This window comes from Neomonachus schauinslandi, chromosome 2 (assembly GCF_002201575.2).
Source record: "Neomonachus schauinslandi chromosome 2, ASM220157v2, whole genome shotgun sequence".
Classification (NCBI taxonomy): Eukaryota; Metazoa; Chordata; class Mammalia; order Carnivora; family Phocidae; genus Neomonachus; species Neomonachus schauinslandi.
This window is the reverse complement of record NC_058404.1, coordinates 33796807-33813498: the sequence shown is the minus strand read 5'-3', so window position 1 is coordinate 33813498 and position 16692 is coordinate 33796807. Positions and strand designations below refer to the sequence as shown.

The 16692-nt window shown below is 37.6% G+C and overlaps 1 protein-coding gene across 1 annotated transcript in view; it reads right to left on the bottom strand.

Annotated features, from left to right (window-relative positions):
* The window catches only part of KCNU1 (potassium calcium-activated channel subfamily U member 1), a 170909-nt gene that overhangs the window by 139955 nt on the left and 14262 nt on the right, over window positions 1-16692 (bottom strand). Inside the window, 5 exon segments of the mRNA XM_044912803.1 lie at window positions 2622-2697; window positions 3878-3953; window positions 4915-5026; window positions 6097-6187; window positions 7289-7350. Of these exon segments, the coding sequence (XP_044768738.1) occupies window positions 2622-2697; window positions 3878-3953; window positions 4915-5026; window positions 6097-6187; window positions 7289-7350 (417 nt within the window).

Below are 16692 nucleotides of genomic sequence, written 5' to 3'. Positions count from 1 at the left end.
TGCACAAACAATGAATCATGGAACGCTTCATCTAAAACTAATGATGTAATGTATGGGGATTAACATAAGAATAAAAAAAAGGAGCTCAAAAAAAAAAAGGGACCCATGGGTGCTATTTTCTCTTGAGTACTTAAAATGGCAGGATAGGCTATACTTTCGCACAACTTTGCAGACCCTACTCTGTCATCTTTGGTATTGATTGATGTTGACAAGAAATTTGAGGCTGGTTTCATGACTCCCTCTTATATAGACTTTGCTTTCTTCTGCTTGGATTCTCTCCTTATTCTTAAAGGTCAGTAAACTGCTCCAGAATATGATTGGAATATATAATTCAGGGTCATTTTCCCTGGGATACAGTGTACCATCTAACCCACAGATTTTATTTTTTATTTGTATGTTTTTATATATATTTATATATAAAATATATTTTTATATATTTATATTTATTTATTTATATTTATTTATATTTTTATTTTAAAGCATTTTTCATGTCCTTTTCTTCAGGAACACTAATTTTATAGTTTGTTCAATTGACATTGCTTGGAGTACCTTTGTTCTTTTCCATGTCAATGTTTTTGCCGCAAACTTGTCCACCATGTTCCTGAGCATGTTTCTGTCACATTGACTACATTTTGGTTCTCTCTAATGTAGTTTTCAGCTCTAGTAATACTTTTTCCTTTTTCTCTGATATCATTCAGCCCATTTTTCCAACTCCTGCTGCTGATTAATAATCCTTTATTTTAAACCTTATATATTTTGTTTAAATTCATATTTTTAGTTTTTAAAGCCTTTTGTTTGCATTTTTTCTCAAATACGGATGTGCTTTGTTTCTTAACTTTTCCTTTGTTTCCTTGGACAAATTATCTTGTAATTGTTATTCTTCTATTACATTAAAGAACTGTTGTTATATACTGATGTGTCTCTGTTCTCTACCACACCTCCTTGCTATTTTTGGCAGAATTTAAGCATGGGCACCATCCTGATTACTTTCTGGTTAATACTCACCTCTTAATCATATCAACTTTTAGCTGAAGGCCAATAAGTATATGTGAAGATGGTGAGCTGGGACAATTATAGCTTTCATTTTGATTTGTCATTTCAAATATCCTTCCCCAAGAAAATCTGCCATTTTCTTTGCTCTGGGATCTAGCTCTTACAGGTTTTCAACAAATGTTGGGGTGACTTACAGTGCATTCCCTTACATCACAAGTCTTCTGGTTGCTTCTCCATCTTTCTCTACATGCATCCTTCATTGGAGGTCTCCTCACTTGGGTGACTAGATGCCCAACAAGGGCACATGTTCACATGTTTAGAAAGTTCGAGCGAGAGACTTTGATTCAAGTGAGCCTGGTTGAAACTGTGTCTAACTCAAGAGCACATGCTATTAACAGGGAGCAGCTAGTCTTCCACTAAGATTATTGGTGGCCTTGGGAGAGTGGATTGCCAGAACTTTGTATTTTCCCAAAGAATCCAGAAATCCGAGATTTTATGTGAGCTCACCATAAAAGTGAGCAAGCAATAAAAAAACAGAACAGAAAATACAAACTAATTAGGTCAAATAAAATATGTTGATGGGCCACATTCAGCCCAAGAGCCCTTCATTAGAACTGCTACTGAAGATGAAAAATTCCCGTTACCATGGTTTCTCCTGTAGCACTCCCTTGTCTACCATCCTGTGATTACCAACAGGTCTTCAGAAGGACACTGATGATTGCTGCTCCCATGGTGGGCCCATGCACCCAGGTGCAATACTCTAGATCCAGAATCTGCTTGTATTGCTGTGATCTTCTCTCAGGGCAATTTCTCTCCTGCTTGAGGACTGAGGAGGGATGCGGCTGGTTTTAGATTTCTTGAAGGTTCATTTGGTGTTTGACAGTTTGCTTTCAGCTGAAGATGGTAACTTCAAACTTTTTCTTTTTTATTGTTAATGTTTTAATTAATTTTGAAATAAGGACTCAAGGGAAAAGATGCCTGCTGTATTTTTTGTTTTGTTTTTCTCAACGACCTCTGTTTTTAAGATCCTACTTCAATTTCTGCATTTTTAATGACTGCTCCTCAACTGTCCTCAAGCAATAAAGTCCAGGAGTTTGTTCCTTATTGTTGAAATCTATTTATTATAAAGCTGATTATGTGAGATAAGAATGAGCCTTTCCTACAGGCAAAGGAGGCAGTTATATATGCAGATAGATTTCAGGAGAACTAAAAAAGCCCCAAAGCTCCCCTTAGCTACTCACCAATTCCTCTCCCACAACTCTCCAGCTTCATTAGTGTGAAAATCTCTCACTGCCTTCATTTCTTTGACTTTTTATTCTTTTGTAAAATGCTGAGACCTCCATGAAGATATAGCAATAAGATTCATCTATTGCTTATTCTTTTGAAGGGTAAGCTTGTTAGATCCTTTCCTGAGAGCAAGTTTTGAAAGTTGAAAGAAGGAACATAGATATCCTGAGTGCAGGAAATATGTATTTGTAAAAATATGGGGGTGCAGAAGACCCACAAAGGGGAAGTAAAATGATAAACCTCACACAGTGAGACAGGAGTTCAGAAGGTTTGGCTGAATTTTTAAAAGAAAAGATGTTCATGCTGACCAGCAAGATTAGGGAGTTTGATGAGATGCTTACCAGGTGAATGAAACCTGCAGCAGTGAACCAGGTACTGAGGACTATTGATAACAGTTTGGAAAACTTCACTGCATTGCTAGAGGAAGAAAGACAAAAAACTGTCGGGTTCTGACAGGTTCCAGAAAAACACAATACCCCATCCTCTAAAATCTGGCTACTCTTCTGTGCCAGAAGCAATGGTACGCTTACCTGGGAGCATTATTAGAAATGCAGGATCCCAGACCCCACCCCTGATCTATAGATCTACATCCTCTACTTGATTCATATACACATTAGAGTCAGAGATGCCCAGCTCTTAACATAGCCAGTGACACACACTTGTTCAAAATCTTTACATGTTGCTATGACATTCACTAGCCTGATATTAGATTGTTTTTAAAAATATAAGTGTATCATCATAGAATAAATTTGATAGATTTCTACATTGTCTAAAGTAACTGTACAAAGTGCAGTGTCCTAGGAATCCAGAGAATGGGTTTGCAAAATGGAATTTTGAGTAGATCACAGAAATGACTTATATTGCTAAACTCATACCAGGATCTTTGAGTGAAGGGGATCAGATAAGCTCCTGTTTCCTAAGTAAAGCTCTAGAGTTTAGTTGAAATTTCTATGGTTTTCAGGTAGGGCCACCTGTTACACAAGAACAGCCCAGTCCCGACTGCTCCATAAACCATGAACATTTAGCAGTGAAATCCAACTGGCCTATAAAATTTGATGCTTCCAGGGAGAACATAGAGACATGGAGATTTTCAGTGGGTAACATTAAACCAAACTGCTTAAAACTTTAGAAGTATTGCTGCTCAAGAAAGTTTGGATTTTTTTTTTTTTGAGACATTTAGGTGGCTCTATTTTTGTAAGCAGTTTCACGGCTGCTACTGGGTACCTCATGCTCAGAGAAATTGGTCTGACAGAAGAGATGTGATTCATGATAGCAAGTATGTAGAACCAAAGCCTCTGAATTACTTTTAAAATTTTTTTTAGGGGAGACGCAGAATTAAAGTCTAAATGGACTTGTACATCATAGCTCTGCAAAACAAAGAAGAAACAAACTCTTTCAAGTGATGGCAAAGTTCTCAGCCAGTATATGATGTTAATACAATGAGAGTGAGTGAGTGAATAGTATCGTGGGAGCTAAGGGATTTCATGGGATTTGCGCTGAAATTCTGATGGGAAATGAGTTAAAGGTTCAGTTTACATTTTAATTTCCTAATCCAAACCAGGAAGTAAGCAGGACTTAAGGCAGGGCTAGCATTTACCTGGTTCTGATGGCTTGGAGAATTTGCAGGATTTGAGGGAGTTCTAGCAGCCGCAAAGCTCTTAAGAACCGTAAACCTACAAAGCAATCAAAAGGAGAAATCTGCCAAAAGGAGAGGGGCACTTCAGGGAGCACTCTGTGTTATAACACCTTTGGGACTATTTATACTCTTCCTCTCCTAGAGATGCTCAAATACAACACACCAGAGGTTTAAGAGCATGACCTCTAGTTCAAATCCTGGCCCTGACACTAAACAGCTATTGTAATCTAAAGCAGTTCCCTTAACTTCCGTAGTTCCTCATCTGCAAAATGGGAATTATAAGTACCTACCTCATAGGGCTGTTGAGCTAATAATATAAAGCCTGAGGAAGCATAGCTCACGTATAATAAACACTACCTAACATTTTACTCTATTGAACTCTTTAGAACAGGCAATTACTCATAAACCACTTAAACTCCTGACTGTAGAATCGCTGCGATCTGCTCCTCAGTTTTTGCATGATGTTTTACTTTACATAGTTTGAGAATTGGAACCACAAGGAATATTTGATAGGTAATAGATAATAATATAAAATTCCATAAAAACTGATAAAAGCCACATAATGCTCACGTGCTGTCCATGCATCCACATTAAAAACAAAATAATTAAATAAATCTCTAACAGCCTGTCCGGAAAGGATGATTTAGAGCTTTTCAAGACCCAGGGAGGTTTTTCATCTCTTCCAGTCCCTGTGGGATTCCAGCAAAGAGGGGCTGCAGGGGGATGGGATGATTGGGCCTTGCCTCTCAGGCTGTGGATGAGTCAGTCCATAAACAATAAACAGCTACTGTCACCTACCCTGTATCAGGTATATCACCAGGTACTGAGTTTAAAAAAAAATAAGTTCTGAAAATATATTACAAAACCATATAATCATGACGATAAATTTTTTAAACGGCATTTAGGCTTTAAAGGAAAATGAAGGGTACTTACGAGTGAACATGGAGGATTTTTTTTTTTTTTTTAGAAATTGCTCCTGATTCCCACAACACACTTACCTAGCCAATTACTCTTCAAATAATAAGAAATAAAGGTTGGTGGAATGGTAAAGATGTCTACAATTGAATTCATCTCCAACCAGAACTTGATCTTGTCATCGGCTGCCACAAACTATGAAATAGAAACAAAAGACTCCAAATTCTGTTACCTTCGACAATTTTAAAATGAACATAAGAGTGGCTTTATTCAGCTGCATTTCACTCATCCAGTGAAGCTTTGATCTCATTCTATTAGAAACATACTTTTAGTGGGTGTTCAATAAATGAACATGAACCCATTTTACTCACCAGATCTTAACTCTCACACTTCAGAATAAACACTTTGACCTTCCTGCTGCTCCTAGAACTTTCTGATTTATATAATTGCATAGATAAAGCCTCCTATTTGTGAGCAATGAAGATTTAGGATGGCCTTCAGTGGAAAAAGCACAACTATCTAGAAACTTGGCTGGCCAAACTACGTGTCGGAGCTTCCCTATTTAGATTAAGAAAGTAAGCATTTCCAGAGGGAGGTTACTCTAAAAAGATTTTGATGGTCAGTGTGGTCAGAGTTAAGTTTTGAAGGAAGGTCATAAAAATACAGAGCATATACACACACACATTATATATGTCTATATACACATATACACTTGTATGTGTGTACACACACACACACACACACACACAGTCTCTCCCATAAACATGGCATGGATAAATACAATGAAATCTAGATCTAGGATGGATCCTCAATAAATTCCTGTGGCGTGAGAGAACTATTTAATAAATGAGTATAACAAAAATGAAACAAAGATATGCAAAAATTTTATACAGTTATATGGCACATATGCCATCAGTGGAACCAATGACATTTTCAGAGGCTATTACTCAGGTTTGCTAGCTTGTGGTTATTAGCAAAGCTTTCTTGGTGGTAGGTGGGAAGCCAATAAGGAGGACAGCATGACAGGATGATGATATTTAAAAAGGAATCATTCTCATTTGCATTGGGATTTTTGGCCAAGATACAGTTTCAAGGGCAAGAGAGAGTTTTCATGCCTCTTTATACATTGGACAATTTAGGGTACAGACCCTCTAGTTTTAGAGCCTGAAAACAAAGGCAGATAGTACAACGAAGACACACATGGACCTCTTTGAGTGGCACCTGTTGTGTTCATCTGTTTACTCACTCTTTCCATAGATACTTACTCTCAACCCAAAATAGAAACTAAAGAACACATTGAAAGTCAAGTCAATAGGGATGGTTTTGTCTTCATATGAAGAACAGCTTCCAACAGGGCTGGAAAAGAAACAAGAGCAATGTATAAAGATGTACATTTTAAAAGCTCTGACTATACAAGACCAAATGAAGACAAAGAGTAGTCAGTGTTCTATTTATTCACCATGACTGGTTAGTCCAAGACACTTAAATTCACATCATAAGGAAATTACTTTTCTCTTGGGAGGACAAGTATGCACAAACAAAACCATGGACTGCACATGGAGCTGAAAATAACAAGGCAATTACCTGTTCTTCCTTTCACAGAGCTTATTGGTTCTGTTTCTGCTTTATCAATGAGGATTCAGGGGCATAGAGATTATGTGGCTCCTCTTGGTTTGCAAAACCATCTACCTAGCCAGGACATTTTGGCTTCTGTACTCCTCTGATACAGAGCTAATCTAAGTCAAATGGATTGATCTGATCCAAATTTAAGGAAAATTTCCTAAAAAATCAGTAAGGAGTTCACAGAACAAAGGCTGTTAGTTTCCCTAGTCTTTCTAAAATAGCCTGACTTCAGTGGCCCTGTAATCCTAATTTTACTTCAGCTGGAAATCCAATGTAATTCCTAGCTAGCTGATCAGTGTGGAGTTCAGATTAGATTGGGTTGTGTCCAAGAAACTGTTCTAGCTTGGGCATAGAAGAAGAGAATGGCTTTAGAGAAGAGCAGACAATAATGTGCTCCTTTATCCCAGGTGAGGTCTAGCATTTTCCTTTCTCAAAACCGTCCAAAGTTGTTTGAAACCTATGAGAAACTCTAAAACAACTACAGAACTTCTGTTTCAACACTTAAGGACTCCAAAGGCATAGAACACCCTCCTCAGTGGAGACCAAGGGTGGAGACCACAGCTGGAGGCTTCTAGTCTCTGAGACTCTCGAATAGACCTGTGTGTAGCACCACAGCCCCTAGCAATTCATGATGACAGGATACAGGGGAAACTTGTGCAATTTTTTTGTGGAATTGGGTGTAGTGCTTCTTGGGTGGGGAACACTTATCCTTTTTTATGAGTTTGTGTGTGGGTATGTCTAAAAGCATGTTAAGCATTATTCCTGACAGAAAATTCCAAATTAGCTGGCAACCTACTGACACAGCAGACAAGGGTGACTGGGGATTTTACTCACTCAGAAGAGTTGATGAAATAGATTATTAGAGACCCAATGCTTAGTACAAATACAAGGATCACCTGGAAAGAAAGAAAGAAAAAAACACGGCCAATGTGCAAATCATTTTACTGACATATAGAATAAACCAAACAACAAAATTGTTTTCTCTTTTAACCTTGCCTATGTATATGTAGCCATTTTTCACACATTCATTTATGTTAGCATTCATTCATTCATTCAAGAAAAAATTATTGGACCTTTACTGGGTATTCAATAAATGACATACACCCACTCATTTTACTTATATAATTTAAATTCCCACATACTTTAGTATAAACAGCTTGTCCCTCCATCTGCTCAAGAAGTCCTATCATTTATTCATTCCTTCACTCATCAAACATTTATGAAGTGCTTAATATGTGTTATATACTGTATTACATGCTGGGAATGAGGGCTATTGGATATAGGCTCTGGACTTGAATTGCCTATGATACTGTAGAAGAAACAGTTCCAACAAGTCCATCTAAAGGATAGTCAGGATTTTGACAGGATGGGATGTGCTGTAAGCGAGGAAAAGAAAACAAGTGCTTTTAACACGGCAATGTGCTTGGTTTGTCAATGTAATCAGAAGCTTACCCCTTCAAAACCATCAAGGCATTTGAATAAAATCTTTTGCAGCCTCCATGACTTTTCAGGTCACCTTAAAGTAAAGGGGATAAGAAATGAAAGGGGAGCGGGGAGAAGGGTTGCAGTGGAGATAATACTCATAAGGGTCCCATTTTGCAGTTCCCTTGAATTGGGTGGAAACATGTTCTTGAACTGGTTGGTCACAACTCTTTTCTCAGTACACCCCATATGCCATTATTCTGCTGGGACCCGTACCACTCCAGATGCCTACTTGAGCAGGTAAGAGAAAACTCTCACATGTGACCCAAATCTGGCCACTGGAACAACTCAAGCATTCTTTGCCTCAACAGATAGTGGAAGGTCAGATTACCTTCAGTGTGACAACTTCTGCATAGAGCAGCTAGCTCAAAGGCCCCTTATCACAAATGAGCCAGAAGTCAGTCCTCTGTGTCCCCAGCATTCCAAGAGATGCAAACTGAAAATTCTGAGTGATACCTCTTAAGCCTCTTTCCCTAGGCTTGACATGAGACAAAAGCACTCCCACACCTCTGCCACACAGAACTTGTTCTAAAAATCCTCTTCTATTTCCAATTTCACTTAATTCTTTTAATGTTTTTATTTAAATTCCAGTTAGTTAACATACAGTGTAACATTAGTTTCAGATATGCAATATAGTGATTCAGCACTTTCATACATCACCCAGAGCTCATCACAAGTGCATTCCTTAATCCTCATCACCTCTTTCACCCATCCCCCCACCCCACCTCCCCTCTGGTAACCATCAGTTTGTTCTTTATAGTTAAGAGTCTGTTTCTTGGTTTGCCTCCTTCTCTTTTTGTCCCCTTTGCTCACTTCTTTTGTTTTTTAAATTCCACATATGAGTGAAATCATATGGTATTTGTCTTTCTCTGACTCATTTACTTTGCTTAGCATAATACCCTCTAGTTCCATCCATGTTGTGGCAAATGGCAAGATTTCATTCTTCTTTATGGCCAAGTAAATATATACTACATATATACTACATCTTCTTTATCCGTTCATCAGTTGATGGGCACTTGGACTATTTCCATAATTTGGCTATAGTAGATAATGCTGCTAAAACAATGGGGTACATGTATCCCTTTGAATTTTTTTTTTTTTTTGGTAAATACCTAGTAGTGCAATTGCTGGGTCATAGGGTAGCTCTATTTTTAACTTTCTGAGGAAACTCCATGCTGCTTTCTAGAGTCGCTGCACCATCTGCATTCCCACCAGGAGTGTAAGAGGGTTCCCGTCTCCAGATCCTTGCCAGCACCTGTTGTTCCTCATGTTGTTGATTTTAGGCATTCTGACAGTTGTGAGGTGATATTTCCTTGTTGTTTTGATTTGTATTTCCCTAATGATCAGTGATGTTGAGCATCTTTTCATGGGTCTGTTGGCCATCTGTGTCTTCTTTGAAAAAACTCATGTCTTCTGCCCATTTTTAAATTGGGTTATTTGTTTTTCAGCTGTTGAGTTTTATAAGTTCTTTAAATCACTCACCATGATCAAGTGGGATTTATTCCTGGGTTACAAGGGTGGCTCAATATTCGAAATCAACCAACATAATATACCACATTAATAAAAGAAAGGATAAGGACTGTAAGATTATTTCAATAGATGCAAAGCAAAACAAAACAAAAAAGCATTTGACTAAGTAAAATATCCATTCATGATTAAAAAAAAAAAAACAAACAACAAAGTAGGTTTAGAGGGAACATACCTCAACATAATAAAGGTCATATATGAAAAACCCACAGCTAATATCATCCTCAAAGGGGTAAAACTGAGCACTTTTCCTGTATGGTCAGGAACAAGACAGGAATGTCCACTCTCAGCACTGTGATTTAACATAGTATTGGAAGTTCTAGCCTCAGCAATCAGACAACAAAAAGAAATAAAAGGCATCCAAATTGGCAAGGAAGAAGTAAAATTTTCACTATTTGCAGATGACATGATATTCTATATAAAAAAAAAACCAAAAGAAGCCACCCAAAAGCTCCTAAAACTGATAAATTCTGTAAAGTCACAGGATACAAAACCAGTGCACAGAAATCTGTTGCATTTCTATACACCAATAATGAAGCAGCAGAAAGAGAAATTAAGGAATCAGTCCCATTTACAATTTCACCAAAAACAGTAAGATATCTAGGAATAAACCTAACTAAATAGGTAAAAGACCTGGACTCTGAAAACTATAAAATACTGTTGAAAGAAATTGATGACAACACAAAGAAATGGAAAACCATTCCATGCCCATGGATTGTAAGAACAAATATTGTTAAAATGTCTATACTACCAAAGGAATCTATACATTTAATGCAATCCCTATCAAAACGCCAACCGCATTTTTCACAGAAATAGAATAAACAATCCTAAAATTTGTATGGAACCACAAAAGACTCAACAGTCAAAACAACCTTGAAAAAGCAAAGCAAAGCTGGAGGCATCACAATTCTGGACTTCAAGCTGTATTACAAAGCTGTAGTAATCAAAAAGTACTGGCACAAAAATAGACACATAGATCAATGGAACAAAATAGAAAACCCAGAAATGAACCCACAACTATATAGTAAATTAGTCTTCAACAAAGCAGGAAAGAATATCCAATGGAAATTCTCTTCAACAAATGATGTTGGGAAAACTGGACAGCAACATGCAAAAGAATGAAACTGGACCCATTTCTTACACAAAAATAAATTCAAAATAGATTAAAGACCTGATTGTGAAACTTGAAACCATAAAAATCATAAGGAGAACACAAGCAGTAACCTTTCTGGTTTTTTTTTTTTTTTTTTTCCAAGCAGTAACCTTTCTGATATGGGCCGTAGCAACTTCTTTCTAGATATGACTCTGGAAGAAAGGGAAACAAAAGCAAAAGTAAACTGTTTGGACTTCATCAAAATAAAAAGTTTCTGCATAGCGAAGGAAATAATCAATAAAACTAAAAGGCAACCTGCAGAATGGGAGAAATATTTGCGAATGATATATCTAAAAAAATGTTATTTTCCAAAATACATAAAGAACTAACTTACCCTAATTTACATATGATTGGGTAAGAGGCTAAGAGCTTCAACTTGTTTTCTTCCAATTGCTTTGTAAGTGGCAATGTTGTAGTTTACTTAACACCTGACAGTTACTGGCATCTATTTCTTTGGGCTCTCAGCTTTCACTGTAAGTTCCATTTTAATATCTACATTAAATGTTGATAGAGATATTACTAAGTTTGTGGGTCTAACAGCAGTTAGAAATGTATTTTGCAGCTCAGGACAGATGTTGGGAGTGGATATGTGGAGATTATATACATATATCTCAGTATTGATAGTTATTAATAGTTTCATGAAATATTTTTCTGTTCTTTACACATGATATTTTTCTCTCTTACTAAGTGATTCTTCAAGTATAAATCATATACTGACAGGCTTCCAGAAAGACGATGGCAATCCTCCAAACCACAGAAATTACACACCCCCCTCTGAAAAAGATAAAATTTTAGTTTCATTGAAACTAAGAACAATACCAACCTCATGCCACAAACCAAAAGAATATTATCCAGAAATAATATATAACAAACAGAAAAATGTATACCCAACCAAAAGCAGGCACTGGGAGCTAGCAGCTTATGAACACTGCTCAGTGAGTCAGGCAAAAATAGGAGGAAATTCCAAGAGGACATGTAAATTTCCCTTGGGTTGGGGAGGCAAAATCTGGAAGCAATGGCTGTTTGGGGGTGGATGGTGGGGGGGTGTGGGTAGAAAGCCCTCCACCTGAGCCCATACACTGAAGATAAAGCCACAAAGCCAGAAGGACCTGCGGGAGACTGCCACCACACCGCTGCTGATGGGGGACCACTTGGCTAGCAGCATCAACACTACTTTTCCCAGAAGCACCTGGGAAAGCAGTCAGAGAAATAAACTGAAAAACATGAGACCTGGCCCAGAGAAAGCCTTGTTTGTGGAGTTGTTGGCCATAGCATTATCCCCTGTGTTTGTCTGTGTGGAAAAACACCCAGTAAATTGGGACAGATTTCCACAGTGGGGCTTAAAACTGCCCATTTAGTAGGTGGCTAATTATGTGTGTATCTACAGAACACAACAGCAGCCAACACAGTAAACAAGGAACACTGAATACTCTAAACCTTCATTTATGAATATTAGCAGACAACAGAAAATGCCATTTACATGGAAAGTGTAAGAAAATAGGCTCAAGGGCGCCTGGGTGGCTCAGATGGTTAAGCGTCTGCCTTCGGCTCAGGTCATGATCCCAGGGTCCTGGGATCGAGTCCCGCGTCGGGCTCTCTGCTCCTTGGGAGCCTGCTTCTCCCTCTGCCTCTCTCTCTGTCTCTCATGAATAAATAAATAAATAAATAAATAAATAAATAAATAAAAAAGAAAATAGGCTCAAGCAGAGAAGAGAGATAAAATGACCTCCAATGAAAGCATTAATATAGAATATGTAATTAAACTTTGTCAAATTACAATTAATGTTCCTAGTGAGATTCTAAAAATTTGTTAAACAGCACTGGAGGATTGGAAAGGTAAAAGGAGAAGATGGGAATAATATAGAGACAGTAAATGAAAGAAGCTGCACCCCAAAGTCTGTCTGGGAAATCAACAACAACAAAAAAGGTCAGGATTATCAACATTAGCATCTTAAAAGAGGTGCCCTTTGGAGTTGAGTTTCAGACCTTGGAGGAGGGGTCCTAGCTGACCTGACTGGTGGTGGTACCTCTGAGGAGATGATGGAAGCCTGCTCTGGCAGTGCTGGAAAAACTGGGACGCAGGTAATTGCTGAGGCCTGGCCTCATTTCACAAAGCAGAAGGGAGAGGGTGGATTTGGAGCTGAGACACATGAGCTTCATCTCTAACAGGGAGCCTTAAGTGCTAGAAGATATTGGAACAACTGCATTTACAGGTATTCTAGGAAAAAGGATGGAAAGTCAAAAATTCTCCACCCAACAAAACTGTTATTCACCAGTGACAGCAAGGAAAAAAAAATGTTTTATACATTCAAGTTATGAAAGTATACCACCCACACCTTCCCTTGCAAATGAATATGGGGAGTCTCAAGAAAAAGAAAACATTCAGAAACAGAAAGCATGTATGTAAGACAACTGGTGCCTAATGAAACTGATAAAATTAATTTTTGACTCTAAAACAAATATGAAGAAAAAATTCTTATACCAGATGTATAATGCTAAAAACAAACAAACAAACAAAAAAACACAACAGCAATCTAGAACTGAATGTTCAGATTCATTCAACAATTTCTGGAATGAAGGAGGGCTGGTATGGTGGAAAAACATGCCAAAGATCTCATGCAAGGGGAAGATATAATATAAAACATGCAGAGATACACAGAGGAAATATAGTATGGGAAATTTGTTCTGAACTTGATTTACCACCAACGTCTATGATATCCTATTAAAAATGGAATTATATAAGTCAAAATATGTAAGAAAATAAATAGAAGTAATAAAAATTAACAAATAAATGAAAATATCAGCCAGTGGTCAATGTTTAGCATACCCTGAATGGTTTACATGTATTATCATATAATTCTCCCGTCAATACTCTAAAGGAGGTTATTCATATTGTATGAATTAAATCCAATTTAGAAAAATGAATTTGCCCAAAATGACACAGTAGTAAGTGGAGGACGCAGTGTTTGAGTCTCTGTCTCTCAAAATTTACGGTCACCATGTAATGCTGCTCTCGCCAGTAAGATAAGGAACTAAGACTGTGACAGAGCTCTTACCTGCCTAATACCCATTTTCCTTTTCTTTACTAACTTATCTCCCATTTGTTTTTTTTAACCCACTTATATTTAGATATTGTTATGCAGCAAACTCAATCTCTAAGTATTATGAGGACCAATAAAACAAATCACCATAAAGGAGAATAATCAAATTCCCCTGGTAAATTAACAAATAAAATGTATTCTTAAATCAATAAGAGAACAAAAATCCAGCTCCATGATATTTACAGGAGACACATTTAACAGGAAATTAGACAAAAAATTGACAGATGGGCAAAGATATCCCAATCAAGTATGAATAAAACGAAAGCAAAGTTACACGCTAATATTGTATTCAAAACTACTCAAGCAAAAAAACACAACCCACTAACTGTGACAATATTTCATATAGATAAAAGACACAAGCAAGCAGTAAGATATAATAGGTAACTTTATGCAGTACTTGATATTATATAAAATATGTAATTTAAAATGTGTTGGAAATGCAAGATAAAGCTACAAAATTATAAATGAAAACTTTTGACATATCCCCTTCAATCAGTCAGCAAATAATTAAGGATATGGAAAATACATATAACATAATTAATAGTGCTTATATATCAAACATAATATTCTTTCAAAAGTCAATGGAGCAATAAAAATTGAACATGCACTAGGCGACAATGGATCTCCCCATAAATTTCATAAACCAGAAGTCATAAAGTAGTGATATTCTTGGACCAAAAATTTTACCAAAGTAGAAAAGATAGCCACTCAATCCCAAGGAAACAAAAGTGTTTGGCATTTCTCTAAATAGATCATGACTCAAACAAGAACTCAAAATTAATATTTCAAACAAGACGAATTAGGCACTCATAAAAATAATAATACTTCCTAAAGTCTATGAGATATGGCCAAGGAAGTACCCGGAGGAAAAATTCTTGTAAAACAAATTCCACGCAAGCCAGAAAAATGAGGCCTGCACAGAGCACACGCTGCGCAAGCGCGGTGGGAGCTAGGGCCGGGCATGCGCAGTGCTTTCCTGCGGCTTCCAGGCTAAGCCAAGCGAGGTGCTGTCGCGGTGGACCCGAATACAGGGATCCCCAGATTGATAAGGAATGTTACCTCAGACCTTTAGCGAGCTGACTGAGGAGGAAGTATGAGGACAGCTCAGGAAGACTTAGATCATCAAACTGGCCCAGCAGCGAAAATAAACTCTGTACTCGGAGACCCAGTGACAAGTAAATTGACGAACATGAGGAAGCAAAGTATTGGCCAGAACCCTCACGACGGAGACACGGGAAGCTGTGCAAAGGGAGCAGATTGAGCAGTGTTGCGCTGCTTTTGCAGAGGGACAGCCAATCATCGACCATAACTCATGGACCGCCTTCCACCAAGCCCTAGAAATCCCAGAGCCTGAGGGGTGGCTGTTTCTGCCAGGTGTCTGCCCCGCAAGCTGACCAGTGTGGCCGCTTCCTGACCTGGCCTACTGGGAGAAGAAGCCCCAGCGGAGGGTGGGGCCTCAGAAGCCGTCACACCACTTGCGGGTGGCTCTCCACAACCGCGCCAGGTGATAAAGAGGAAGCATGAGGAACCCAAGATGGCGGAGGCCGCCGTACCCTGGCCGGCCGCCGTACCGTGGTAGAGGGAGGGTGGAGGCTCCAGAAGAAGCCCACGGCCCCCTGCCATGAGAAACAATGTGAGCCGCTGCCACGTTGAAAAATAACCTGTGGGTTAAGGATGTTCCTTTAAGGGCAAGCTTCACAAGGGGGAGCAGCAGGTTTATTAAGCCATTAGGGGCTTGAACTTGCTCTCCCTGCCTCATCTTCTTTCAAAGGGGAAACATGTTTTTCTCCCAATAAATTCAGGGTCCATTTAGTCAGCTCTTTCCCAAGCTTCGGGTAGACTTTTGGTTGATAGGAAAAGAAGCAGGCTTGGTATCAGAGAAGGTTTATTGAAAAATTCTCACCCTGAACTGGTGGGGTAGCATGTTATGTATCATCATTCACTAAAACTGACTGGAGTGGGGAGAATGAAATCAGACAAAATAAATGGGAAAAAAACGGATATTGAAATTAAGGATAAGAAAGATATTGATTATATATACATACGTTTATATCATTGAAACTAACGAAATATAGAAATCTCCAGCAAGGCTAAATGAAACCAAAAGAGAGGGACATGGCCATCATGAGAGAGGAAGGGTGTGAATTAGGTATAGAGAGAAAAGTGTTCTTTCTAACCGAAGTTAGAGTTTAGTCTATAGAGCAGTCAAGGAGACTTTCAAAATAGCATTCCTTCTAGTGGCTCCTTTTTCTTGGAAAGTGACCTCTGGCTTCAAAAAACAAATCTTTTCATTTAAAACTAAGGGGGCTATATTATTTATTGTGCAAATACATAAACTTCTAAGAATGAAAGGAACTCTATTAACAGTTAAACCAGGACAACTGGCAAAAACCTGACCTTATCATGCTTATAATGTATATTATCATGTTGATTCAGTAATTACAGCTTAACATGTGTAAGAAACACCTGGGAAAACATGTTTGTAATCTCAAGATGGGTGCAAGAAACTAAAAGGACATCTAAATTTTCTGACACCTGTCTATAAATTTTTTAAAAAATTTTTTCTAGATTGAATTGTTAAATTGTTAACACATCTGATTAAAGCAACATAACTATACTACAAATTCTAATAATTTTCAAACCCAAGAAGTAAAACTATAGGAAATTTATCCAAATGAGGTAGATATTTTCAATTAATTAAGGATATTACTTCTTGCTAGAATGAGATAGGCTTGAGCATCAATTTTAATCATTTTTTGTTTATAGAGGCAAGCACTAAGTATTGTTTATGAAAATGTTAATAAGTTATACCTGTATATGTATTATATGCTAGGCATACATGTATATATTTACATATTAACTAGTAACTCATGTAATGATTATGTTAATTCTAATACATTAACTCATTTTTTCATTGAAATAAACTATAGATAGTATTTTTCATTCCCATTTTATAATTTTTGTATTTTATTTCT